General features: G+C 45.3%; 1 protein-coding gene across 1 annotated transcript in view; it reads left to right on the forward strand.

Moving 5' to 3' along the window:
* Nucleotides 1-26,726, forward strand: part of Blo (bloated) — a 153,629-nt gene that overhangs the window by 17,449 nt on the left and 109,454 nt on the right. The window contains exon 3 of the mRNA XM_076809265.1: nt 17,520-21,016. Coding sequence (XP_076665380.1) covers nt 17,520-21,016 — 3,497 coding nt within the window. The remainder of the gene's footprint in view (nt 1-17,519; nt 21,017-26,726) is intronic.

Raw genomic sequence — 26,726 nt, forward strand, 5'->3', positions numbered from 1 at the left:
GTATATTTGGTAGAGAGAGTATTCGATAAGATTATAGTTTCATAACTATGTTACCTACGAGTGGTCCCAGAGCAATTGCTACGCAGGTCCACCCCCTGTTCTTCCCCTTTCTCAATGAACGATGCTGAGAATCCCTATGAAGAGAAGCGAAAGTTGTCGGACATTATCGAGGTAGCATCTAAGCGGCAGGGATCTAAGCAGACCTGTGGAAACCAATTTTAACGCGGTCCATGATAAGAAAAACCTGACGAAATGATGTAAACTTTTCAGCCTATTCTACGATTTCATCACTCCCATTATGCTAGCAATTCCCTTGCTTTCACTTACACGACTGCCAGTCGTATATTCTCTTCTCCCTATCACACTTTTATTAACCACTGTTCCTTCGAATCCCACATTCTAATTAACCCTATAGCACCCCTAGTCCCACAAAATATATTAAGTAGGTCGCTGCACATGGAATTGCTATTTCTTAAAGGAAGTCTGAAATATTCTTTCCTCTTTGACTGTCCCGTTTATTTTACCTCTTTGAGTCGCAAGCCAGCATTAGCAATTGTCAATGTCTCTCAATTCGACAATTTCATATGCACCATTTCAATAGACTCTCCTGAATTTGAATTCCACAGCACTGTCCCGCAGAACCCGCGGGCCCCAAAATCCACCAACTCAAAACTACCACTCGCTCCTCGTCAAATAGTGATCTCCCAAGCGATCGGAGCCACCGAAACCAAGCAAAGCCGCTGCATTCCAGTGCATCTGCGCCTTCCCAGGACCATCATTATCACGGGCCGTAGCCCCGTCTCGCTTGCGCCATGATCATTCGTAGAATCCGATTACGAAACTCGTCTATACGTTCACCGTCGCGTTACATATCGTGCGCACCGGCCCCCGCGGCCCCGTCGGCGGGGGACTTATGCCCGGGACAGGAGTGCGCAGGCGCGACGGGGGGACCCGGAGGCGGGAGTGTGCGTCTTTTACGAAGCGACTTTGCGCCGCGGCAAAAACCGCTGGCACTGGGACCGGTGCATTAGCGGCTGCACCGTATTTCTTATTATCCGAGGTGTATATACGCTCCTTAGAGCTCTCCTTCTCTGTCCCACGCGAGCCGGCGGGCACCGGTGCCTCTTGCTCCCTTTCTCTCGCCCCCGGCCCCCTCCCCCCTGGCTCCTCTGTTCTTGCAGCGCGGTCGTCAATGCGGGCGGTCCCAAGGAGTCAGCCTAGTTGGCTGGTGCAGCATTGCGTTCGTGCATGCGCCTCGTCCAAGCTTGTTAAGGGCCCCTTGTGTCGTCCGTATTATATCCCGCCTGGCGGCGTTTCCTGGATCGTCGCGTGCTCCGCTGTGGACCGGCCTTAAACCCGGCAACGGGCTGCATAACGGGGTGCAACACGCTCGCTCCGCTGCGCGCCGGGATGTTCGTTACAGTTGGGAGCTGATGAGAATGGGCCTCCGTGGAATGCCAGTCCTGCTCGATGGAATTTCGTCTCTGTCGGTGGTTGCGCACGTTGGTCTGCGAGGAGTGACGTTTGCTTGCTGTCAGCTTACTCTGTCGTCTGATCTGCGATAGGGCTGCGCGCGGGGGAAGTGTGTATTTTATGGGGGAGTCGAGGAGCGTTTCTCTTAGATGGAAAGGATAGGTTTGGTCGAAGGATAGGTGCTGTAAGGGAAACACTCCTTTGGGAAAGGCAGGTGTGAGTTTGTTCGAAGTTAAATCACTGTGTATCTTAATTCGTTACTTTCTGCATTCCTATATTTCTGCATGGCACTTTGATCTTGAATTTCACAGTAGGGTAGACCGGGGGCGGTAGTAACACTTTGCAGTGACTTATATGTCAGCAATAAATGTAACCTTATATTTCTGGCGGTATACTAAACGAAATATCTATGATGTGAAATTCTCCGCGTAATAATGATCTGCAAGCAGTTTAAAAGTGAGATAATTATGCACATGGCCAAAAACAGTGCAATGGCCACAAACTGTACACCCACCCTACATTCGCCCCCCTGTTACTACCGCCCCCGGTCTACTTTACTCGAAATTTAAACTCTGTAGCTACTGCCTCTATCGTGCTCCACCAAAACCCTCCATTTCCATTCTAAGAACCTCCTTTCTCTTGCTACCAATACTGAAACCGCTGAAGTTGGATAGACGTTTTGGAATGGCAGAGCCGTGCAGTTGGAGGCAAAAGATACACCTGACAATTTCCCCCAACGAAATGATCACTCCACGCGCCAAATCTAGTCCACTTCCATACACAAAAGACACTAAGTAGTGACGTACGTTAACTAAACTGAAAACGTTGTGTACTTACACAAAGCGATATCCTCAGAAGTGAATGCTAGCGAACGTGTTTCCCGCCACCTATTACAGATGCGTGGATCGATAGAATAATGGAAAAGCCAGTGCACGCGAAGCCACATGGGCGTCGAGGATACGTGGGAAATTCTAAGACGATAGCTAAATCGTCGTTAATTTATTTCGATTCAGTCGGGCATAGTTCCTCGAGTGCGCGTGCTTTCTCCAGCTGATCGTAACGTTGTCAGCGTACATCAGCCGGTTCTATTCTGGTCGACTGCGGTCGGTTACCGTCGAGGACCTGCATAACAGCGGGTTTTCATGAAACAGACTGGCCGCGTGATAAGCGCGAAGAAGGCACAAGGAAGTACTCGAGTACTGCTGAATGGGCCGATATCGCGAAAATCGCGTATCGAATAAACGGTGGCCATTTATGCGAGGCCGACGCTTCCAGCCGCTCCGCCGTAGGAAAGAAATTCAAAGCTGGTCGAGTTTACTGGCTGTTTCGACTTTAAGGCTGTCGTACGTTCACTTTTACGCGTCCCACTTGGCAGTAAACTTAATTTTATTCGCGGCGTTGGGGGAGCTTTCTGAGCTGGGCTTGAATAAGTATCGCGATTGGAAATCGCAGCGATTATGGTAGTGGATTAGAGGTGGCGTTCGAGAGTCATCATCGACGCAGGTTCAATCGACACAGACGAAAACTCAAAGGCGATACTTTTGTATAATACATAGCACTAGAATTTAAAATTGGTGTCACTGGTCTGCCATAAGAAATTCGTCGACTCTGTGTTGTAAACGGAAACGTGGAGCGCTTTCATCGAATTACGATACCTTGCTCTTATTTTATTCATTAGAACCGCTACCAGTGGCGGACAGGCCAGGGTGTCAGCTTCCCCCATGGCAAGTGGGCCCTGTGGGCCGTCTTAAAGATCAGACAATATGTTAGAAACGTTAATGACTTTTTAGTAGCTTGAAAAGAAGTTCCATGTTATTATTACGGTATGCAACTAAAATTTATGTTGTATTACTATTTTAAATGATAGCCTTATAATTGTGGGTACTCCTCCTTTTTCTCCCGACAACCAATATTTTCAGACCCAGTCCGTCAATGTTGTATTTCTATTTGAATATTCTTATCTACAATGAGTAACGCACATATTCAGACACTCTTCAAAATCGCATAACTTTTTTAAAATTAATCAAAACGACTTGAGTTTTTTTGAGAAGCTAGACTAAATTTACTAGAATTTAGCTCCACCAAAAACAAATTTTAACTAAAAAAAAATCGAATTTAATGTCAACTAAGTTTAATAAAAAATGCTCCTCCACCTGAAAATATCGCTGTAATCAATTAAAATTGAAGTTAGTTTCCACTAAATTTCCTAAAATTTAGCTCCTCCAAAACACATTCTAACTAAAAAAAAAATCGAATTTAATGTCAACTAAATTTAATAAAATTTTGCACCCCAAATCTTACCAAAATCATCCATTGAACGTCTCCTCTGACGACCACCTCTGCCATTTCGCCGACTACTTTTTCCCCCATTCTGGCCACCCTGCTCCACGGCCGATCCGTTCAGATCGGCATCCTCGCGTGCCAAGGGGTCTTAAGGTAGGCCTTGATCAGCTGAAACGAGGAAGTGGCGGGTATCCAATGGACCGGTATCGTTCGGAGCCGAGAACGTGGAGGTCGCGCGAGCATCGTTTTACCGCGCTCGGTACCATCGCTGGAGGAACAGAGAGGCGATCGAACGAAGGAAGCATGCCGGCGCAGAGGGGGCGAAAGGAGGATGGGGGGGGGGCGGAGGAGCGTGTAAATGAGACGAATTATGTGAATAGGATTAGCGATCGCATCGATGGAGCGTCACGTGAGAGCCAGTCCACGACGGTATAGAAACGTGCCGCGTTCCTCGTCAGAGCCAACGGGTGATTCGTTTTATTTCGCGAATAAATAGCCATTTAGACGGGACCAGGTCCGGTGGGGGGGAAGAAAAAGATTCGTAATTCAACGTTGCAGAACCCGTTCCGCCGGACAGCTGGGCCCCGTGCAGAGGTATTGGGGCTTCCATTTCGTACTCGCCAAACGCGATTGCTACTCGGCAGGACGGTGGCTTTTGGTTCGGTACACGAGCCGAAGTTGCGTTACCGGTCGATTTATCACGCTGTCTGTGCTTTCGTCAGGATTTATCGCGCGCTCGTGTTATATTTATCGTAACGAAAGGGCGCGAGTCGATGCACGATTTATGGTTACATAATCGCCGTTTCGACCACGATTTATCCCGCCCAAATTGGGTTACCGTCTGCGCTTGGTCGTCCGGTATTCTGTTGGTAGCGAGACTTTTGAGGGACGCGTTGCGGAGGGAGCTTTGAGGATTTTATTGGTCCAGGTTTGATTTAGGGTGGTTTGTAGGATTAATTTCTGGAGTCTATTGCGGATTGATGTGGTTTTCTTGAAGTTGAATTTTGGATGGCATTGTGGTAACTGTGATGTGGGAGATAGTGGGGCTTGTCGGTTTGTCAGACGTAGGGGAGTAGGGAGTGGAAACTGAGTGGGTGATTTAGAATTATTCTGCAATGCTGTGGTTGAGTTAGAACCTCTTTCAAGGCTAAGAGCGCCCACTCCCTCTTTTACAATTAGTGAATTCAGAAGTTCTCTCAAAGATAATTCAGAAATCCCCCCAAGGATAAATAATTCAATAGTCCTCCAAAGGTTAATTCAGAAGTCCTCCCAAAGATAATTCAGAAGTTCTCCCAAGGTTAATTAAAAAATCCTCCTCCCAAGTATAATTCAGAAGTTCTGTCAAGGTTAATTCAGAAGTTCTCTGAAGTTTAATTCAGAAGTTCTCTTAAAGGTAATTCAGAAATTCTCCCAAGGATAAATAATTCAATAGTCCTCCAAAGGATAATTCAGAAGTCCTCCTAAAAATAATTCAGAAGTTCTCCCAAGGTTAATTAAAAAATCCTCCTCCCAAGTATAATTCAGAAGTTCTGTCAAGGTTAATTCAGAAGTTCTCTGAGGTTTAATTCAGAAGTTCTCTGAAGTTTAATTCAGAAATCCTCTCAAGTTTAATTCAGAAGTCTTCCCACATTTAATTCAGAAATCCTCCCAAGATTCCTTCTCGGCCAGAAACATCCTCGACGACTGCTCCAATTTCGCGAGCCTAATAACCGTCACCGATCATCCAGGTCTATCGATACGAACGTTTCCCGACTCTCGCTATCGTTCACAGGGAGGCACACAGTCACTGGGGTCGTAAATCAACGGGGGACGTTTTTTTCGCGGCTTGTATCCGATTATCCTCGTTGGCCAGAGTCGAGTGTAGTGCGTGCAAGAATGCGTTCACGGCGCTGTTCCTCTCGCGTGTGTCAAGCTCGCAGGACCGCAAGGACGTCGTTTAATCGTGCGGTGTGCAAGTGTCTATTTTTAAACGGTTGCATCTAGTTAGAGACTGAAATCGATCATACGAGGGAAGAAACTGTAATTGCGATACACGATGCAACAGGCAAAAAATGACCAGCAGCAAAAATGAGTGGTAAAGTGACGAATTCACCCTTTTTAGTTGTAGCTGGAAATTGTGACTATAAGTGGAGATAGTTTAGGTTCACATCAATACGAATGATTTTAGGTGCAAAAGGATTTTGAAAACACGTAGAGATGTTTGGAATGAATTTTAAAGGGTGGCGGTCCTTTGGTAGGTCCTTAGGAAATAATCATCGTCACTTTTCAATCAAAATAAATTTAGTGGAACCTGAATGCCATCGTATCTTCTTAATTCCTACAATATTTACATTTACCCTTCTTCACTTCGTTCTCGAGCTAATGTCTGTTAAAACTTGGTTCCACTTAAATCACTATCCCCGTAACTTTCATCTGAGATATCATAGATACAGATACATTTGAAAACAAACTCTCCCAAATTCTAAATCAAGAGAAGAGCAAGTTCATTACTAAAAGTCTCTTCTTTACCCTACACACAACACTATGCCTAAAGCAATTTCTAAATCCTCCCTTAAGAATATTCCCGAGATTCGGACGGCAACACGTCGAAGACATTATAAACACCGTTAAATCCCATTATAATAAAGCGGATAGCGACTCTCGGGCACAGCGATTTATATTCATACTTATCGAAACAGTTATCGATCGAAACCGATCGGAGGGGTTAAATTCATACGTGACCGGCCCCGCAGTAACGATCAGATAACCGCGATATTAATTTATGCTCGTGATCGCCGGCGAAATTACCGTTGCTTCGGTTCGCGCGATGATCCGTACCATCGGTTCAACCGTGCAAGCGTTCACCAGCGTTTACAGCCCTCGAAGCAGTGGGTCAGCACCGCTGCGCGATCTCTGACCCGCCACGGCAACACGCCACTTGCACTTCCGGCAATTCTTCCCTCTTCCCCCTGGGGCATCGTCCCCCCTTCCATCTCACCCCGAAGCACCTGCTGTCAAGCCTCGTGGCTCCTCGATCCTCCGCAGCCTCCCAGCTCGGGGCCACCTCGTGCATCCGCGGAGAAATCCAAACCGAATCACGAGCTGCTCTAATCGAAATCGAATCGTTCCTAGGTGTCGATTCTGACACTTTTTAAACGAACCGGGGGATTAGGCATCTTCTTATGATACAAAACGATACATCAGGTTTCCTTCTCTCGCGCAGTGGTACTTTGATTTCTGGACAGTGGCGGACTAGCCCGATGGCAAGTGGGCCCCCTTAAACACTGTAATTACTAAAAAAATATAAATTTATTTCTCAAAAATTTTAATGGTACTTTTTTGCCACTTATGTATTTTTTTAAATTTTATTTATTTCTTATAAGAATTAAATGATAGCCTTATAGCTGTGAGTGGGTCCCCTTAAACACTGTAATTACTAAAATATATAAATTTGTTTCTCAAAAATTTTAATGGTACTTTTTTGCCACATATGTATTTTTGAAATTTTTTTTATTTCTGATAAAAAGTAAATGATATCTTTATAGCTGTGAGTGGATCCCCTTAAACACTGTAATTACTAAAATATATAAATTTGTTTCTCAAAAATTTTAATGGTACTTTTTTGCCACTTATGTATTTTTGAAAATTGTATTTATTTCTAATAAAAATTAAATGATAGCCTTATAGTTGCGAGTGGGCCCACTTTGCCTCCCGGCAACCAATATTTTTAGACCCAATCCGCCACTGTTTCTAGAGTAATTTCAAACTCCTCTCGAAGTTAAATTCATTCTTTTCAGGCTTCGTTTAGCCAAATCTGCAATATTCTTTGTAATGTACCGATGGGCAAGCACTGAGCGCGATCGAGTATTTTATTTACCACTGATTAGTAGGTATATGAAACAGACTTTCAGCGATCCACAGTGACTTTCAAAGAGAGGGAGATCTAAATCATTCAAAATCAGTTCAGAGTCTATCCTCCCTAATAAACTTCCTCGTTCCAATCCCATTTCCCCGTGCCATGGGAACATCAAATCAATCCGCGTCTCGGGGCCCGAAATCAGTCCCCGCGTCATTGTTCCGAGTCCCCGGATCGTGGCCCGTGAGAAAAGCGACAGTGGCGCGCGCCGAGCCGCCGGAGCTCGCGGAAGATAACGATTCGTGAGAATGTCGGGCTCTTAAAATCCGCCTCGTATAATCCGGTACAGAACGCGCGGGGCTTTATTGCCCAGTGGAAACGCGGCGCGCATTCTGTCCTACCATCTGGCATTCATAACACGTAATTACGAGTATATTAAATGCACTTCGGCGGTCGGCCGCGACCGGCGGTTTTCTCCGATTGTCCGCGTCCGCGGTTTTACGGGCCGGCTAGATGCAATTAGATAAATTTCTGTTCCGTTTCCAGCGCATTCCGCGCGGACAGGCCGCGAGATTTACAACGAAAATAAATCACCAATTACCACTTCAATCTCACGGGGCCCTTTGTCCGTTGTTTATGTGCCGTATGAATTACACGCGCACGTGAACACGTGGCGGGCACACGCGTCGCAGCCTCGTTGGCGGCAGCGGTGCTCCGAGGGAATCGCGGAAACCGCGGCGAGGGACAGGGAGAGGGAAAGAAATTTAACGATCGCAATTATTTCCAATTAGCCGGGCGTTATTAGCTGCCGGCGGAGTTATTCGGTGCGGCTTCGATCGCGAACGTACGACGACGATCTCTAACAACCGATTTTATGGGAGGGCGTCGCGAAGAAGCGTCGCCTATGACGTTGACTCGCATCACTTATTCGTGAGCCGCGCGAGCGTAACGCACGTCCCGCCAAACCTATAATCGCCAGCGTCGCGACAATTAAGTCCACGTTCGTTTTGCCAGACGCCTGCATACTAATCACCCTCGAGGACACTTAATGAACGTGCTTTCGGCGTACACGTGAACGTTTAATGGCGCTGGGTAATTTTAATTTGCCACGCGATCGCGGACGCGCGCACCTCGTGCCCGTCCTTGGGATCTACGGATATAGAGAATGTTCGTGTAATTAGCGTCTGGCGTTTTCAAAGGAGAAAGGTAGTTTTTTGGTAGTTTTTACGAGTAAGGTGAATGTCCCAATTTCTGCTCGTGTACCCATTTCTGCTCATTTCGTATTTTTCTTATTATTATAAGCGTCACGTTTGCGTTACTATAGTTGCAACAAAATAATTCTGAATTATTTGAATATTTACGCGAGTGTTGCACGAGCTTGGGGCTAATCAAAGTGCAGCATAAGCAACGAGAAACTTTTAAAATGAGAGACTCATGTTTTTTCAACCGTGTTCTAGCTGGTTGTGCTAAGGAACAGCGTCACTATTGGTATTCGATAATTGGACAGAAAATAGTTTTTGCAGTAAAAGTTCTTATTTAATAATGAAAACAGATACTGTATTGTGCTCTGGATGTAGATTCTTTTAGTATAGTTAATTTTTTTAAGTAGATAACAGGTGATTAGGTTTAGGGTCAAGTGAATCACCGTCGTGTCCGCATTTCTACTCACCAAAATTTTAGTAACATCACCCCACAATTCAATAAATGCTGTAACGTCTATTTATATTCGAAGGCATTTTATTTTTCGTTAATCATTATTTTATGCTTTACTGTTGTGTTATGAAACATCTCCATAAAAGATGTAACTTATTTTTACCTGAAAAGGCAACATATTATGTGAGCAGAAATTGGTACGAATGGTGAGTAGAAATACGTACATTTAGAGCACTGTATTTAATTACAAATTACTAACAGTTAAGCATCTTGAAATAGTTTTCTTAAATAGTTTTTGAATTGGTTGTTTTATTATTAAAGAATTAATCAATTACTCCGCAAATTTTGATCACAAACAAATTTTTTACACCTCCTTTATGACGAGTAACCTCTTAAATCAGCAACGTTGGGACATTCGCCTTAGTATGGTAGATTGAATGAATATTTCCAGTCTTCATCGATTTCAAGTAAGGAAAATGGGTGATGTCCTAGATAACTCGATTCTAAACTGGCAGAACTGTTGAATAGTGAAAATATGGAATTAAATATATATTCTCCTCCCCAAAGTAGCACATCGAACTTTCCACTTTTCCAACGCCTTGCACAAGTGGAACTTATTCAGCACTTTGAGTAGCCTGTGCAGATATTCTCTGGAAAGCATCGAAACCATTGCCCCAGAGCCCGCGAATATTTACTTTGAAGACGAACCAACCTCGAAGTTCACTGTATACAAAACATTACCCACCTGCAAAAACGATCGCTGTGAAATTGTTCAGAACCTTGCCACCACTCAAAGTGTGCCTATTAATAGTACTAGAAAACTACCAGAAAAGTATCAGGAGAACTATAAATCACTGCTCCCCTCACAATCGTACGCGAACCCATAAGCGCCGATCCTCAAGATTCGCCATGAGTTAGCTGGATGCATTAGTTGCAGCCTATCAAGCGTGTAGTACATGTTAATACCCCTACATTCTTAGTCCCTTTTTCCCCGCAGCCTATTATCAGCGCAGCATAGATCGAGCTCGTACGAATCATGCTCACAAAGTGCTTCTCCCCTGCCGACATAGCCGGCTGATAATTAGCCCTTCTGGATCACGGGATTAGCTCGACGCCCACGGAGCCACTGGTCTATCGATTTCTCTCGCATCGAGGCCCGCGTTTCTAGTGTTACTCGCTCGCCACGTTCCACGGTTCTTACATAGCGTCGATTATTTAACCTCGATCCGGCCGGACCACTTTTTACGCGAGCTGCGCTAGGCGGGGATACGCTCTACGAGGAATGCTGGTTATTTTCAAGGTTTTTTTCTATCGAGATATCGGTCGCGCTTAATAAGACGTAGACCGTAATGGAAGCACTGTTTTGCCGTTGAATTAACCTCACCTGCGCCCGAATCGATTTCCCTTTCGCGCAGCAGTTCGTTAGGCGCCCGAGGGTAGGCTCTCGTTTATTTTCGGAGCGCCTGGAATCGCGGAGGATTCGCTCGCGAACGCAGTGCTCGAGGCTTGGGATTCAGTTCCGCGTCCGGAGCTCTAGTTCGGTGATTGGAACCATCAGCAGGCATTGTATTCGTATCTCTCTTCTCGTGTTACTGGTTTCAGTCCTGCTTCTCATGTTGCATAAACATAATGTGTTTGTTATGCTTCTCACAGGCCGGTTCCTTTATTCCGTGGATTATACTGTTACGAAGACGATTTCTGAAACATCACACACTGACGCCTTAGAAGCATTAATTCCTCCGAAGGAATACTGGGCGCGAGGAGGGTTTAGCGCATCCCCTCGCGCTTTAAAAGTCCCCGCGGTCCACGAAGAGCTCGTTGTAAATTTTGCGGGACCCCCTGCATAGATATTTATTATTATCAAAGTTAGAAGTACATACAAATGCTTTTTTTGACCCCCCACAATTTTGGAACGCGGTCCCGGAAAAGTTCAAGCCGGCCCTGGGAATGCAGGTGTAATCAAACTCGGATAACATTTAATTAGAAACGCATAACTTTCAAAAGTAGAATCTTCCACGTATCAACTCACTCTTCGGTCTTCATAAATATCTCCGTTTAATCAGATTCTCCATCCACCACCACCTACTTTGGCCCAAGTGCTGCGTACCAATGACCCACAGCAACAACCGCCAGTTTCTCGCCCCTCGAAATTCTCTGCGCTGCTCCAAGAAGCGGAAAGAAAAGCGGGGCAATAAGTAAATAGGGAAAACTGCGGGGCAGTCGTTCCTTTTCTGTAACGCGTTCCAAATGGCCGGCTATTAGTCGCAGAAACTCGAGGAAGAACGAGCGAGCGGAGGTTGTTAGCGTAAACAGAAGCTCATAAAAGTTGGCAAGAACGGCCCGGCGGGTAGATTCTCAGTCTCCATTTAAACAACGATTTCCCACGAGCAGACGCGGTGGAAATGGTGCACGGCATTATAGGCGGCGTATAAGTGGCACGGCGGCTTTAGTAGGCGAACAGGAACGCTAATCCCGACGCGACCTCGTTCCCGGGGTCCTCGTCGATGACCTCGACAAGATGTTCCCCGATGAGGTCGCGCGCAGCAGCCTCGACTCGTGGAACCGCGACAATGACGCTGTAAATCCGTCAGCGCTCCCACCACCGTTTTGCCACTCGCTCATTTAGGCACCCGTGGCTGCGATTCGTTACAAAGTAATCCAAAGTGGTTCCTATTAAAGAATCCAGTGACAAACTGCTAAAAAATTGAATTTCTTCTGCCGATGTCTACATACTACTGACAAGGGAACATCCCGAAACCGAATATTCAAAAAATTCTGAAACTTTCTGAACATGGAGGGAAATTCCTCCTGATTATAACGCGATTTTTTTTTGCTACCCAAATTCACTCTAAATGGGTGTAATTGACCACTGAAAATCCGGTTATTGCCTGATTTTGTGTTATAACTCGTGAATTGTACATTTTTTTACCAAATGATAGATCTAGTTAAAAGAAATAACTTTTGTCTTGAAACTTTTTTTCTATCTCTTACAGTCTGCGAGTTATAACACAAAATCGAAGAATAGCCGAATTTTCAGGGGTTAATTTCACCCCCTTAGAGTGAATTTGGGCAGCAAACTACACGGCTTCTACACGTTTTGCATTTTATAATTTTTTTTTTAAATTACGATAAGAATAATTAATTATTTTTTATAGAAATTTCAAGAAAAATAAATTTAAATGAAATTTCAACAGTTGTTTTGTTGTTATACATAAATATATTCAAGTATTAATCTCAATGGTCCATAGATTCAACAATTCGGTCATTCACTGGTTGGTTTACCCTACTATAAGTTCATGATAGTAGTTTCAGATTTGATACGGACAAAAATGATTGAATAATTTTAGTGGATAATTGGTTCTCTGGAGTTAAATGTTGCATTTGATGAATTTTAAGCGACACGTTGCACAGAGATCAACTGCTTCATGAATGAAGTCATTTCAGACATTTAAAGGTTGCCACTCTTTTTAATGTACTTCTTCTTTCGTAGCCTGAGGAAAGACAAAAAGCAGAGATCCTTATAAATCAAAGTCACTCGCTAGGAGTTGTTGGTACGTCAATTAATTTCTGCTGAGAAACGTGCATCAAGTTGTTGTGGAAGGTGCACGATTATGGAAAGGTCACTGGTACATGATATTTGTTGAGAGCATCGAGTGATTACCCTTACGTGCGCTGCACGTGAAGACGTAATATGAAGTGGAGAGATTGAATCAGACACGGCCTTTCCTCTGTTTAATTATTCCGCGGAAAATTCGAAAAAATAACGCGCAGTTAAATACTTAAACACAGCCTTCAAGCGTAGAATTTTCCCTTCTCAGAACACCTGTTCCAAAAAATAAAAAATCTCCCGCAACAGGATTCCTATAACATACGCAATCTTAAGAAACTTTCAATTCCTTCAAAAATTGAATCTTCTCCTTTCTCATAATATGAAAAATAAAAAAGATTTAATTCCCCAAAGTATACTTATCTAAAAAAAAGTACTATATACATACAAATTCTTATAACTCATTGCAAAATTTCGTTCGCTTTACTGAACCAAAGTCTTTATTAAAAATAAAAATATATTCCACATTTTTCTAATGAAAGTATTTTCCTTGGCTATCCATGACCTTCAGCACCTTTTCTGGTAAAAGTACAGTTAGATTTATTTAAAAAAAGGCATTTCCATACACCTAATATTAGCTAACAGTGTAGAAACGAACTTCTGCTCCGACCTAATATGAAACGCAGAACTGAGAGAAGAAAACAGCTTTCTATATTCACGATCATCTGATTTATACCCCACGTTCACTGAGTAATTTTATAACCATCCAACAGCTGTGATGCATCAATTATATCCCCCTAGACAAATTTCGACTAGTAATTATAGAAAGCAAGTGGCTACACAACAATCGGTATAATTGCGACTGAAGTTGGTCCTGGCAAAAGGTCTTGCCGCGGAACGCGTCATTAATTATCGAACGACTTGCGCGTCGTGGTTGCCTCGATAATGGAACAATGATCGTAACCGTGCAGAAATACGATTCGCGGATTAATCGGGAACTTAACGTAGCACACGTTCCGCGGGGCACACAGAGGTCCGTGTCTGTGAACTTAGACCGTTCCACTGATTTCCTGCGCTCTGCCGCGATCGGGGCATGGTTAAAACCGCCGGTTTACAAGGCGTGTGCACGTCGAAAAGGTCAAATTGCGTATTACATCTGCGCACGAATGCTGGTTGAATTTTAAATTGAGCCACGATTTCCATTACCCGCTGCGAAAAAAAACAGAATAGCGAAAGTCGAGCTCCGTAACCCATATTGGGCGAAACCTATGCTCGTTTCAGGGATTCAGTTGATTCGGACACGAAGGTGAATACGTTACTGTGCATTTTACAAGAGGAATGGGGCAGGCAATGTGACTAGAACTGCGTAGTTTATTTAGAGAAACTTTCGATATCAAGTTGTGGTGATTAAGTGGTGGTGATCAAGTTGCAGTGATTAACATCTAAAAGATTTTCAGGAATGCCACTTTAAGGGGTCATGCTCAGTCAGGAGGCCGAAAACAAGGGAGGTTTTTGGAAATTTTTTACCCAAAAGCTATAACACATTTCTCAAAAAATCATTTTTCCTTTGCAGAAGGAAAATAATTTTGAATTCCTTCGAAAATGAACTTTGGGTGCCCACAAGAGTCATTTTTAAAAAAATTCAGTGCTATTGAAGTCGAAATATTAAATACAGATTCTGCCTTCTAACACAACAAGAATCCACCCTTGCTCTTTGAGTCAGAATTCACCCCCGTGCAACCTTCTTCTAATCCCTAAAAGCGTATTTCAATCTCTAGATTACTGCTCCCAAGATTCAGCTGAGTTTAACTTTCGCGGTTATTTGTGACTCCCTCGATCTTACAAATAATATAATAGCACACGTTAGTTAATCTTTGAGCCTTTCTATGTTTACAAACACTTTCATGTATACGTGTCACGAAAATCGGGAACGAAGCAGGATAGTTTCACTTTTGGCGGTCATCGCGACTTTATCCCCTTAACAAACTTTCCGTCGACGAATATACATTTAAAATAAAATTACAACCAGCGCAGCTAAATAGTTGATTACGTTGATTAAATCGAGCAGCAATCAAACAGCGCGGACGGGAGGACATTCATTTCGGTTTAACGACAGGATTGCTCGAACGAGGAGGAATCGTTTCTTGTGGCCGGTGAATTATAAAGATGATTGGGCCTCTCATACCGAGGTCTAGCCGACGCTAGCGTCTGATTGGGCCTCCCGATTAATCGCTAACGACCCAGCCCGGCCTGCTTACCATAAATCGCTAATTTACAAATCCAATAATGCGCCCCGATCGCCGTCGAAATAATCCACTATCCCTCGATAAAGTTCGCTGGTCACGGTTGCGCGCGGTGCGCTAATGAATATCGTTTTCGGACGGCCCCAATTAAAATTCTGCGACTTCTGTTCCGTTCGTTAAGGCGCGATGAGTTGTAGAGCTGGCTAGCTATCGCACTCGGCGTATTTGTTCGAGTGGTAGTTTTTATTAAGCTGCAGGGGCAGGAAAAATGGCGGATCGTTGGATGCCTGCCCGAAGTCTGCGATCAAACTTCCACGAGGGTCTATTTCGTTTCCGTTAATTGGCGAGATCATTTAAGCGAGATTAAACGAAGCGTTTTTTGCAAAGTGGTTGCGCAAAATTGAAACGACCACGCTACAATCTTATCAGAAATTCACGTTTCGAAGATAACGTAATTCCAATTAGTTATTAATCGAATTTAATCAGACTGTAATTGACAAGATATTAAAATACAGGTGTTCATTAGCGATGCTGGCGGTTCAGAAGCTTATCATTGATTGGTTTGCATAAACCTTGGCTACTGAAACATTTGCAATAGAAAAATTAAGATTTAGATACTTTACAATTTCCATTTTCGAAAAAATCAGTTGAGGCTAGATTCAGTAACACACTAATGTATTTTTTTTTTATTATTCATAATATTACGGTCAAGACATTACAATACCTTTATAAATTAGCTACCACAAGTTTGACTGTTAAATGGAATTGCTGAATGATTTTGTGAAAGTAGTATAACTCCACTTGCGGTCAATAAAAAAAATTGTTTCAGTCAGAAAATTCTTACAAAATAGTATTTGCACGTATCTAGGGTGTTAAAAATATAAAACAAGCTTATTAGCGTGTAGCAGTAATTTTAAACAGAATGAAATGCGAAACATTAAATATCTCGAACGAAGAAACAGTGGACTTAGACCACTTTAAAGAAAAAATGGCTGAAATAATCTTTTTAGATCTTCTCGATGCTCTCCCCCCACTGTTGTTCGCATAACGGGGTAACGATAATTGCCCGAATAAACGAGACTGATATCTGAGTAACATTAGTAGCGTTTAATAGATTGATAGTGTCAGATTAAATGAATGATAATTATTTATTTCCATCCTGAGCGCGACCGTAATCGTGGAGCAATTAGGAGGACGCGTAGTCGGGAATTACAGCGGCCGCGGTAAAAAGGATTGCTAATGCCTGGACGATTTACTACGGGGGTCAATACGGGGGAGAATTAACCGAGAAAATTACAGGGAAACACATTAGTTTCTTGGCGTTATTTAAAACTTATTATCTGCGCTCTTGACAATCCGCCTGAGGAGATTTCTGTTTAATGTGGTAGCCAACGAGTGGACGGCCTTTAGAAAACCAGGGAAGTTTACAACTGATATTAGCAAGAAATTTGTTAGGAATTTCTTCTTCATTGAGGTAATTGGTCCAGGATTTAAATATATTAAGCTATTGAGAGTTTTTATGGATTACGTTTTCTTACATTTATTATTTAAATGACTGGCACTTGTATAAGAATTGGAGGAAATGTGCTGACGAAGTGTCAAGAGATTATTGGAACCGAAAGTTTTTGGGTTAAAATCTTAATTGAGATAGGTAGAAAATTTTATTTTCCAAGTACAGGCGTGTAGATTTTATCAAAATCATTTCTCGATCACTAAAATGGTGGTACGAAGTCGTAATTACCTTCAAGTTGCAATAGGAAAATGTGGGAACCGTTCAATTTTTTTCTACAAGGAAGCAATAAATATTCGAAACAATTAATTTTACAAGGACTATTCAAATAGTCTATTTTTATCATTCACGAACTATTTGTAACACAGTTTCAAGTGTAACATTCGACGCGTCCACTGCATGAACCACTGATACGTGTCTGACCACAAACTGGACATTTCTACTTACCGCGTTACCTCGTACGGAAACACCAAAAGTTACGATCTTAGTACGATCTTCACTTTCCATAGCCAATCTTTATAAAAAAATAGCCTACAGACATAGTTATTTAACCCTCTAAAACGCCATATGACTTGATAGTAACAGGTATTACCTGTGACTTATATCGCAGGTGTTGCTTCACAAAAGTTCCATATTCAAATATTATAATATACCAATCACAAATCCTTATTTCGCAACAAATGTTTATAAAATAAAATTGAACCTACCTACCTATTAATTTACATACAATCTTTAACGTGTCTACCAGTATCCGAAATATTCCGTTTACAGAGGGTTAAAAACATACAAATGATTTTAGTATAACCTACGTAAAAATTCTAATTCTTCTGTAACCCTTCACCACGAAGCTTCCCTATCAAGCTTCTGCTCTCACAATTCCGCTGTGCCCCCGCAAGCAAGCTTCCTCGCCGATTGGCCCCGCGTCAGTCAGGATCGATTGGTTGACGGAGACGTTGGTTTTCTCGGTTGTTGCAGGACGTGGAGCACCGCGCGTGACGGTGGCCCTGGCTGGAGATGGCGAGGGCAGGTTGATCGCCACCCCCATTCACAAGGAGAGCATATCGTCGCGGAGCAAGGAGGACCTGGCACAGGAGGCGGCCCTCGTGCTTCAACAAGCGGGCAGCTTTCACTGCGTGGCCCACGACAACCGGCGGCTGCCAGGCCGTTTCAGCACCCTACCGGCGCGGCGTAACAAGAAGAGGCCCGAACTGCCCCTCGATGTAAGACGCAGGAGCGAGGAGATCGGCGCTACGACGAGCGCGGACCTCGCGGAGACCCCGAGGCTGAAGAAGAAGGCACTGGAGAGAAGCGCCAGCGATGCCAGCGCGAAGAAGCTAAGGGGCGGCCTAGCGAGGTTCTTCTCACCGAAGCTAGAGAGGAAGCGTAAGCCAGTGGGCCGGAGCGCGAGCGACGCGGTCGCCTCGACGCGATCACAGCGCAAGAGGAGCGGCAGCGAGAGCGAGGGCTCGCATCTCAGCACCGCTAGGGCGAAGAAGCAGCTGACCCCGATAATCGAGTCGTCACCGCACGTCGACCAGCAGCCCTTCCATTTCGGCAGGGTCGAGGGTGGCGAGGGCCGCGAGGGCGCCGTGGGCAGCAGGCCGGAGGCGAAGAAGCCGAAGCAGGAGGTTCCCGATGCCGGGAACGTGACGGAGGCGAGAGACACTCGTGGCACGACCGAAGAGACGGAAGCAGCCGCAGGTAAGCCGCCGATATCGCCCAGGAGGAAGGACAAGCCGACCGTGCGACGCATACCGATCCAGCTCGAGGACGGTAACAACGAGATCGGCGGGGAGGGGCAGGTTAGGAAAGAGAAGGCAGCCCGGACCCCTTCACCAGCAAAGGACATCGGGCTCGACGAAGTAGACAAGGTCGGCGCGAGTAGCATGCTGCACAGCAGCCGATACGATCTCCAGCAACGCGGCGAAGAGTCCACGATACACAAGATGATCCACCGATTGTCCAGCGATCGCTCGCCGCCGCCGCAGCTCACCAGGACGATGGTCTCCCCCGGGCCCGGTTTCGGTCACAACAACAACAGACCGTTCTCCTACACCAGGCCCAACGATTCCTGCAGCCCGCCGCCCAACCAGGCGAACGTCATCTACGCCCAGGTGCAGACAGACAAGAAGAAGGCGCAGAGGAGCCACTCGGACAGCGACGAGGGACTGGGCCTCGAGCGAAAGGACTCGTCGCGGGAGAACAGCCCGGCGGAGAAGGAGTACCGCAGGACGGACTACTCGTACACCAGCGACCTGAGGCGCAACAATGAGATCAACACGTTCAAGTCCAGGTACGAAGAGGACGGGAAGAACACCGGCAACCACTTCTACGGTGGGACGCAGGAGTACGCGTCGAGGAGCTCGGACGTGAAGCGGCGCCACGAGTTTGACGAGATCGATAGACGCCTGTACGACAAGCCCGAGAAGTACACGTCGACGGTGTTCGTCGACACGTCGGGCAGAGGTAGGGCCGACGGGACGGACGCCAGGCAACGGGAGAGCAACGAGTTCACCGGCAGACAGACGCAGAGCGGAATATCGAACAAGACGACCGAGCTGAGCGCCAGGCGTGACCTCCTCGAGTCGAGGATCAAGTCCAGGCTGCTGGCTGACGAGATGTTCGCCGCGAAGAACAGCGCGAATGTGCCGGTGAAGAAGTCGGAACACGAGATCATCGACAAGCCGATCGTCCCGTCCCCGGTTACGCCGAACCGAGTCGCATCCCCGAAACGGTACATGGACACGTACATAACGGAGACACGGACGAACAGCAACGGCGAGAAGTATATATTCGAGAAGGAGATACACGAGGATAATGGGAAGGTGTACGGTTACGAGAAGAAGATCACGAATAAGATTCCGAACGACGGCCACATCGAAGCGAAGCCGAAGGACGGCTACACGGTGGAGACCAGGACCGACAAGTACGGGGACAAGTACATCGTGGAGACGAGGACGCACGGAGGCTACGCGGACGATTTCAAACCGTTCCTCAGCGACAGAAGCAGGACCAGCCCCGAGGAGCGCGCCAGCCGCACCTATAAATCGACCAATTTCCATCCCGAGGAGGGCACCGGCCCTCACTTCCGCAGCGAGCCCAGGGAGAACAATAACATCCCATCGCCGATCATCGCGAAAAAGTTCACCACCACCGAGAGAAAGTTCTCGAAGAGCGACGATTTCCTGGACCGAGACGCACGGCCCAGGGACAGCTACCTGCCGAAGAAGAAGAACTTTGAGTCGAAGCGCGGCATGAGCAAGTCGACGCAGCGCCTGGACGAGATCGGGGAGAACGCAAGAGTGAGGGCGCTGAGGAGCGAGTACACCACCAGGTCACACGAGAACTTGACCAGCCACGCGGACTACGTGAACGCCAGGGATGTGCGCCGGCCTCTTCTGGACAGTCCCGCGATGAACGGTCGTAAAGAGAGGTCGCCGTTCGCGAAGCGCCATTTAGACAGCCTGAGAGAGGGGCCCAACGACGATTACGACACCGACATATCCCAATTGACCAGCAGCCAGCTGGAGTCCAAGTACTACAAGGAGACGCGCACCACCCAGCGGTACACCAGCAGCAAGCACCCCATTCACGACGATTACGACAGCTCGCCCCCAAGGATACGGACCGATCGCGGTGGCTACAACTCCAGCCGCTACGACTCCGACACCACCGCCAGGGACTCGATCCGTTGCGAGGCCCGGCACGACGAGACCTCGCGGACCTTGAGGAAGGAGCACAACAGGAAGCTGGACGAGGACCCGAAGAAGCCGCTGCGAAGGTCGCGCAATCGGCTGGATTACTTCGACGACTCCGACGCCAGGGAGAGCCCGCGCGGCAAACCGAGCGTCGGCAGGTTGGAACCGTTCGACGAGAGCCCCACCAGGCCCCCGAGGGTGTTCCACGAGGGCGGAAAGTCCAGGCACGCCAGGCAGGAGACACGGGCGTACACCGAGCGTCGGCATCGCGAGACCCGCTTGAGCGATTCGGATCGGAAGGATCGTTTAGCCGACTCGGGGATCGAGAATGATTACAGGCGCGACTCGCAGGAGGTCGACCGGCGGGAGCAGATCGAGTCCGAGGACGAGGGTTTCGTCACGAGGCAGTTTATCAAGCACGAGAGACGGCACACCGATCGGAATATGAATCTGACGGCGTCCGAGCAGCGCAAGTATGATAAATACGCGCACGACATGTCCAAGTCGCCGCCGGTCACCGCGAAGCCGCCCTCCGGGGCTGATAAGAAGTACGAGAAGAAAGCGGCGAAAAAGAGCGGCACCATGAGCAAGGTGAAGCAGCTGTTTAGTAAGAAGGAGAAGAAGGCGAAGGAGGAGAAGAACAAGAAGAACGCGAGGAGCAGCAGCAGCGGCGCGCTGACGGACGACGAGGTGACGATGAGGTACAGGGAGTACCGCGGCGATCAGCTGAGGAGCGCGAAGAGCGCGCGGGATTTGGGCAGCGACATCAATCAGGTAGGATTTGTATTTAATGCCTGTCTTTTTCTTTTTTTTTTTGTTTTGTTGATTGTCACGAGATATTAGGTCACCTCAAAAGTCTTCGCGTGTTTTTGTTTGAAGTTTGTTACGGAGAAAGACATAGGTACAACGAAATTAGTTTAATGGATAATGTAATTTCCTTCTTTTTTAATGAACAATCGGTTTGATTCAATAGGTTTTGATTTAAGAAGTGTACTTCTGCTGCGGCTTCTATTATTTCTACATATGTATATACTTAATATTCTTAGTAGCCTAAACTAGCAGGAGACTAAAATTAGCGACCACTCGCTCTTAATTTGGTTCATTGATTGCATGCCAATACCGTACTGATGCTCGAAAATAAAGATAAACGTTGGACTGGCTTAATAAAAAAACAAACACATAGTGCTGCATCTGCGTTCTATGAAATACGCAAAGACTTTTGAAGGACCTATTCTAAGGATTAAAGTCTAGCGCAAGGAAATACGAGGATTATTAAAAAATGCAGTCTGCATTGGTGTCTTGTTGAAAAGGACATGGATTAGTTAATTAAAATGAGGAGTCCTGCGGCATTGCATCGGCCTAAAATTTACAAAAAAAATAGTTAATTAAATTAAGTGTACTAGATGACTAAATATAACGAAGCAATCCGAAACACGCAAATTCCCTATATTATAAAAAACAGAGAAGTTCGCCATTTTGCAAGCTGAGTGCCTTTCTTCAAAGTGGAAGCGAGTAAACATTGAGAATTTAATATCCACCACGCATCGTTTAAATTTCATACGTATAGATGAGATCTACAATTCATAAAAGTGCAGTTGGAGCGCACAGTGGTAGCGAACGTGTTAGCGCGGTCGTTGCTTGAGGAATCCAGCAAGGCGTTGTTCCAAGTGAACGCCAGACCCTTAGAAACCGGAAGCATTCGATAATTGGGATCTCATACCGTTCTCGAGTGCGCGGTTACGTCACGCCTAACTGTACACCAGCCGGTGGAAAGTATACGGTGGACGCCGTGCACCGGGATCGCGAATCCGCCCACGCAGCGTAGAAACGTTTTTCGGTGTGCTTATCAGGCTCGTATCTGGAAACCAGGCGACGTGTACGCAGCAGCCTTCGGTACGCTTCCGCGGGCTCCTGACGAACGTTAAGCCGGGTGCACGCTTGCCGCAAAAGCAACCTTGCGATTCGAACCTCTCCACGCGAGACACTCTGTTAGCTCACGACTGATATTTCAGATAAATTGGATTCTGCAGAAAGCTAATAACGTTTCTGGCGATCGTTAAGCAGCTAAAACTCAAGAAGATTTAATGTTCTTTCTTTAAAATAACACTTAGGATATTTTCAGAAACTTACTTTCAGTATACAGTGACTCGCATTAATATTCGGACACTCTTTAAAATCGCATAACTTTTTTAGAATTGGTCCAAACGACTTGAGTTTTTTTGAGAAGCTACAAGGATTAGTTTGCTAAATAACGTATTTGATCGTTTTGAAAAAAAATGTATTTGGTCGGAATAGCGAGAAAAATAGTAAAGGTCGATTTTTAAACTTTTTTTGTGAGCTTGTAATGAAAATTCAACAAAACCGTTTGTAGATTGCAGTAAGTTGTATACGTGCCTAAAATTTCATCGAAATCGGTTAACGTTGCCTGCCCTTCACGATTATAAAATCGTTCAGTATTTAAGCTCCTCTTTTCTTCTCCGTAAAGAAATGCACATATTGCATAATATTCGGTTTTGTGCATCCGAAATTATCGTTTCGCTAAGGGAAATTCGAATGAAAATATTTTCTGCTTTCTCACTATGTTATTTACTTTTTTCTCTCGAGTCTCCGCCACATTATTTCGAGTCATAGGCCAGCGTTGCAATTGCTACTGTATTCTCACCATAAAATATATGTAAGCTCCATTACGAACTATCTCACAAGTGCATACGCAGCCTAATGTCACCCGAAACTGAAATTCGAATATCGAATATCGAAGCACGCGGCTGAAATGCTCGAACACGTCTGCAACGTGACAAGAGTAACTTCGATCAAGACTTTATTGACTACCTGTTACGAGCAACATCGTGGCCAAGTGTACGTACACGCGACCTTAGGCTTCGTAACGGAGCCTCTCATGCGTCCGAGCTCTCTCCTACCGAAGAATAATGATATAGCGTACAAACGATCATCGACGTAAAAGTCCGCTGCATTCTCTCGGAAAGTGTGCCTGCGTCGGAGATTTATCGGACGTAACATTTAACCCATATGATAAATAATTCCCTGCATACGACCGTGCAGGGAGCATCCGTCTTCTCGATGGAAGTTCGTCGCGCTTATTGGGCTGCGATCTCTCCCGTTATACTGGGATGAAGGTTCATCAAGGTCGATTCGACGCAAAGCACCTCATCCACTCGGATTATATTAACACTTTATCCGCCGCGCATTCATAAGCACAATTGCAATCTCTTAATCGTACGCTCTACCAACGATCGCGATCAAATAAAATTGAATTCCTCAAGCTCGCACTGGATAACAGAGGTCGTGAACTCGAGTACTCGCGAGAGAGTGGTGTCTGAAAGAAAGTTTATGCATATCAAACTTAATACAATACAGTGCCAGACAATAGTATTGGGACATTTTTAAAGCAATAACTTTTTAAAGAATAACTTATTCAAAATTGGTCCAAAAGATCTGACTTTTTTTTAGAAGCTAGAAGGATTAGTTTTATAGGTGACGTGTTTCGTAGTTGTGAATAAAAATTACAATTGGTCGGAATAGCGAAGAAAATAACGAAGCTCGCTTTTTCAACTATTTTATATGAGCCGGTAGTGAAAATTTTAAAATCCCGTTTGTAGATTTAAGTAAGCTGTGTACATGCTGAGAATTTCATCGAATTTATACTTTGAAAACAAAGCTTTTTTAGAAATTTTTTAAAAATTTTTAGATTTTTTTAAAAATAAATGTTACTTCTATTAATCCAACCGATCTATATGCTGTTTTTAACTCCCCTAAAATGGTATGATACACAAAGTTATCAATAGTATGGAATAAGTATAAGATTTTATCAATAAGTATAGTGGCTTTATGGTAATTTCGAGCAGTGTGTCTATTAATCTGCCTGGGTAATATTTTCACCCCCTCGGGTTTTCCCCCATAATTTTGTATTGTCATCCAAACTACTTACGCCTACGAAGTTTCAAGACAATTGGATGGGTGGAAATGGTTTAAAATTGAGTTTCTAGATTTCAGCCAAACATACAAGAAACGAACAGAGGATCGAAGCTGAATAAAATCGTTTAAAAATCATTATTCAGCCACCAAATTGAGCACCCCTACAGTTCGCAGCATTATTTTCCGCGAGCGGACCAGCTGAACTGCCTACCACCGACACCTTCATAAAATCGTTCGCCCCGCTATCTAATCAGTCAGACGATAACTAACGCGGATAATTGTTTCGCGCCGTTTTACAAGCCCCGGCAGCGGCGATCGACCGCGTTTTAGACAGCCTGCTGGTAGGGATCGTTTCGCGCCGGATTTCGCAAGCTGGGATACCGTATCGACGTCCGCGGACGGAGGGGAAGATTAATGGCTGGACGCGGGGACAGCCGAGGTCGGAAAGAAATCGCACAATGCCGGTAACGCGGTGAAAGAGGCTCGTAAAATCCCATTTGCATGGGTTCCACGGTGGGTGGAAATGTTTCGAAACTGCTCGATCGCGAAACAGGTGGTTCTGCGGTGAGTCAGGAGGGTGCAGTTGAATTTTCTATGGCCGGGGCAATTAACGGTCCCGTTTTACGCGGCGCTGGCGGCCAGGCCCCGCTCTCCGTGCAGCCACCTTGAGATTTTCATCGGAACGTTTAGCCGCGTAATGCGTTTTTCGTGTCCAGCCCGATCTACGGCTGGGCTGGCTCTCATTATGTCTTTTATTATGCATTGTACGGGCGAGCAAGGTGTAGCTGCGCCGCGCTTTGCTCGAGAGTTAATAATCGCAATAGTTAAGGCCGCTTGAGGTCCCATGGTACGATCGCGCGGAGTGTTCTTGAGATTCTTTGGCTGCTGTTTCCGTTGGGTGTATCAGTGGCACGCTGAGTGAAGATTGAGATTGCAGGGTTAAGGGAGTACTTGGTAATTTTATTGTAGAGTGCAGGTCTGCGGCTTCTGAATAGTTTGGTTCTGTCCCTTTCGGTTGGGTAGACTAGGTACACGTAGGGGAAAGTAGGGTATAGCCGGGGATCGTTGTTCTTCTAAGACAAGAGCTGCGATATGCAGCTAACGTATGGTGCTAGAGAAGTTTAAAACTTTCGAGCTGAAAAGTTCCAGTGTTGTGTTGCGACGAGACCTATATTTGCGATTTTTGTTTAGTAGAAAAATTAAAATAAATTTATGTATAAGTTAATATTTGTGGAAATAACTTTTTTATGGCTTCTGAAATAATAATAATAAAGGCTTTATAATTATATTATATTTTACGCCGATATTACCTATAGGGTAAAACCGGGTACTCGCATACTTCGAGAAATCTTGTTTTCCTGTGGGCCAAATAGTTTTTTAAAAAGATGGACTCCCATTTTCTGATTCTGTAAGGTACAATAAAGATTTCTAGCGGTGTCTCACGTTTATTTTGCCATCCGAATTTTTGCTAGCAGGAAAAATACATTAGGCACCCGGTTTTGCCCCACTTTCCCCTAGGTTTTTTCCTATTGTAAGTAGGTTAGAGATATAGCCATTTCTGTTCGTTGAGTGGTTGGGAAATAATGAAGGAGTGGTCTGTTATTTGCTGGGCAAGTTTGAAACGTGTCATAGGGATTTCTTCTCACGAGTCAGAATTGGACCTGAAAGCACATTTTCTTGAGAACGCAGAAGGTAGTTTAGTATTTCTGTGTCCCACAATCTTCGAGAGAACCCTTTGACACCTGAGAAGTTCCTAATATTCTTGAAAGTCACCCACAACTTAAATACCTATGCTCCTTATTCGAAATTCAACCCTTCATGATCCTGTTACCAGAAACCACCCTTATATCTCCACTTCCTAATGAAACCCTTCGAGAACGCAGTCCACTATATTACATCCCTAACATTCTTCTAACAGCAGAACCTTCGACTTTCTATTTAGCCACCCTCCACTATCTAGACCATCATTTACCATTGAACCCTCAGAAAACTCATAAGCTCTTGGAAAGCCAACCACCATCGAACTGTCTACTTTCGTAGTGTCCTTAAAATACTCCATCGCCAACACACCACTTGAATCTCGGTGAGAAACAGATACTTCGGGTAAATGTTCGTAAATCGATTCGATGCCCCATACAGAGGGTTCAAAAGGCACACCCGCGGCAACAAAGCATCCTACAAAGCCGGTGGTCCCACGGCGAGATTCCCATGATGCAGCCGCAGCAGGTGACTGTATATCGCGCGCGACGAATTGATCAAGTAGCACTTAAGTTTAATGTTGCTCGCGAGCACCGATGCAGTCGCCTTATTCTGGGACGCCCACGCACGAACGCCAATAATACCGCGGTTGATCCACGCCCAGGTGCAAAAGACGCGTACACAAGCTTCTTCGACGCGATGCTTCGTAGCTGTGCGTCGAGCCGAGGGTTCTTTCGCAATATTCGTCGAAGTAGATGGGAGATCGAGGGTAGTGGCAAGAAGGGGACACTAACATTCCTGCAACTTGTTGGGAGAGACCCCATGTCCCCTGGATTCATTTAGAGGGTTCATT

Source organism: Andrena cerasifolii, chromosome 3, assembly GCF_050908995.1.
Source record: "Andrena cerasifolii isolate SP2316 chromosome 3, iyAndCera1_principal, whole genome shotgun sequence".
NCBI classification, from domain to species: Eukaryota; Metazoa; Arthropoda; class Insecta; order Hymenoptera; family Andrenidae; genus Andrena; species Andrena cerasifolii.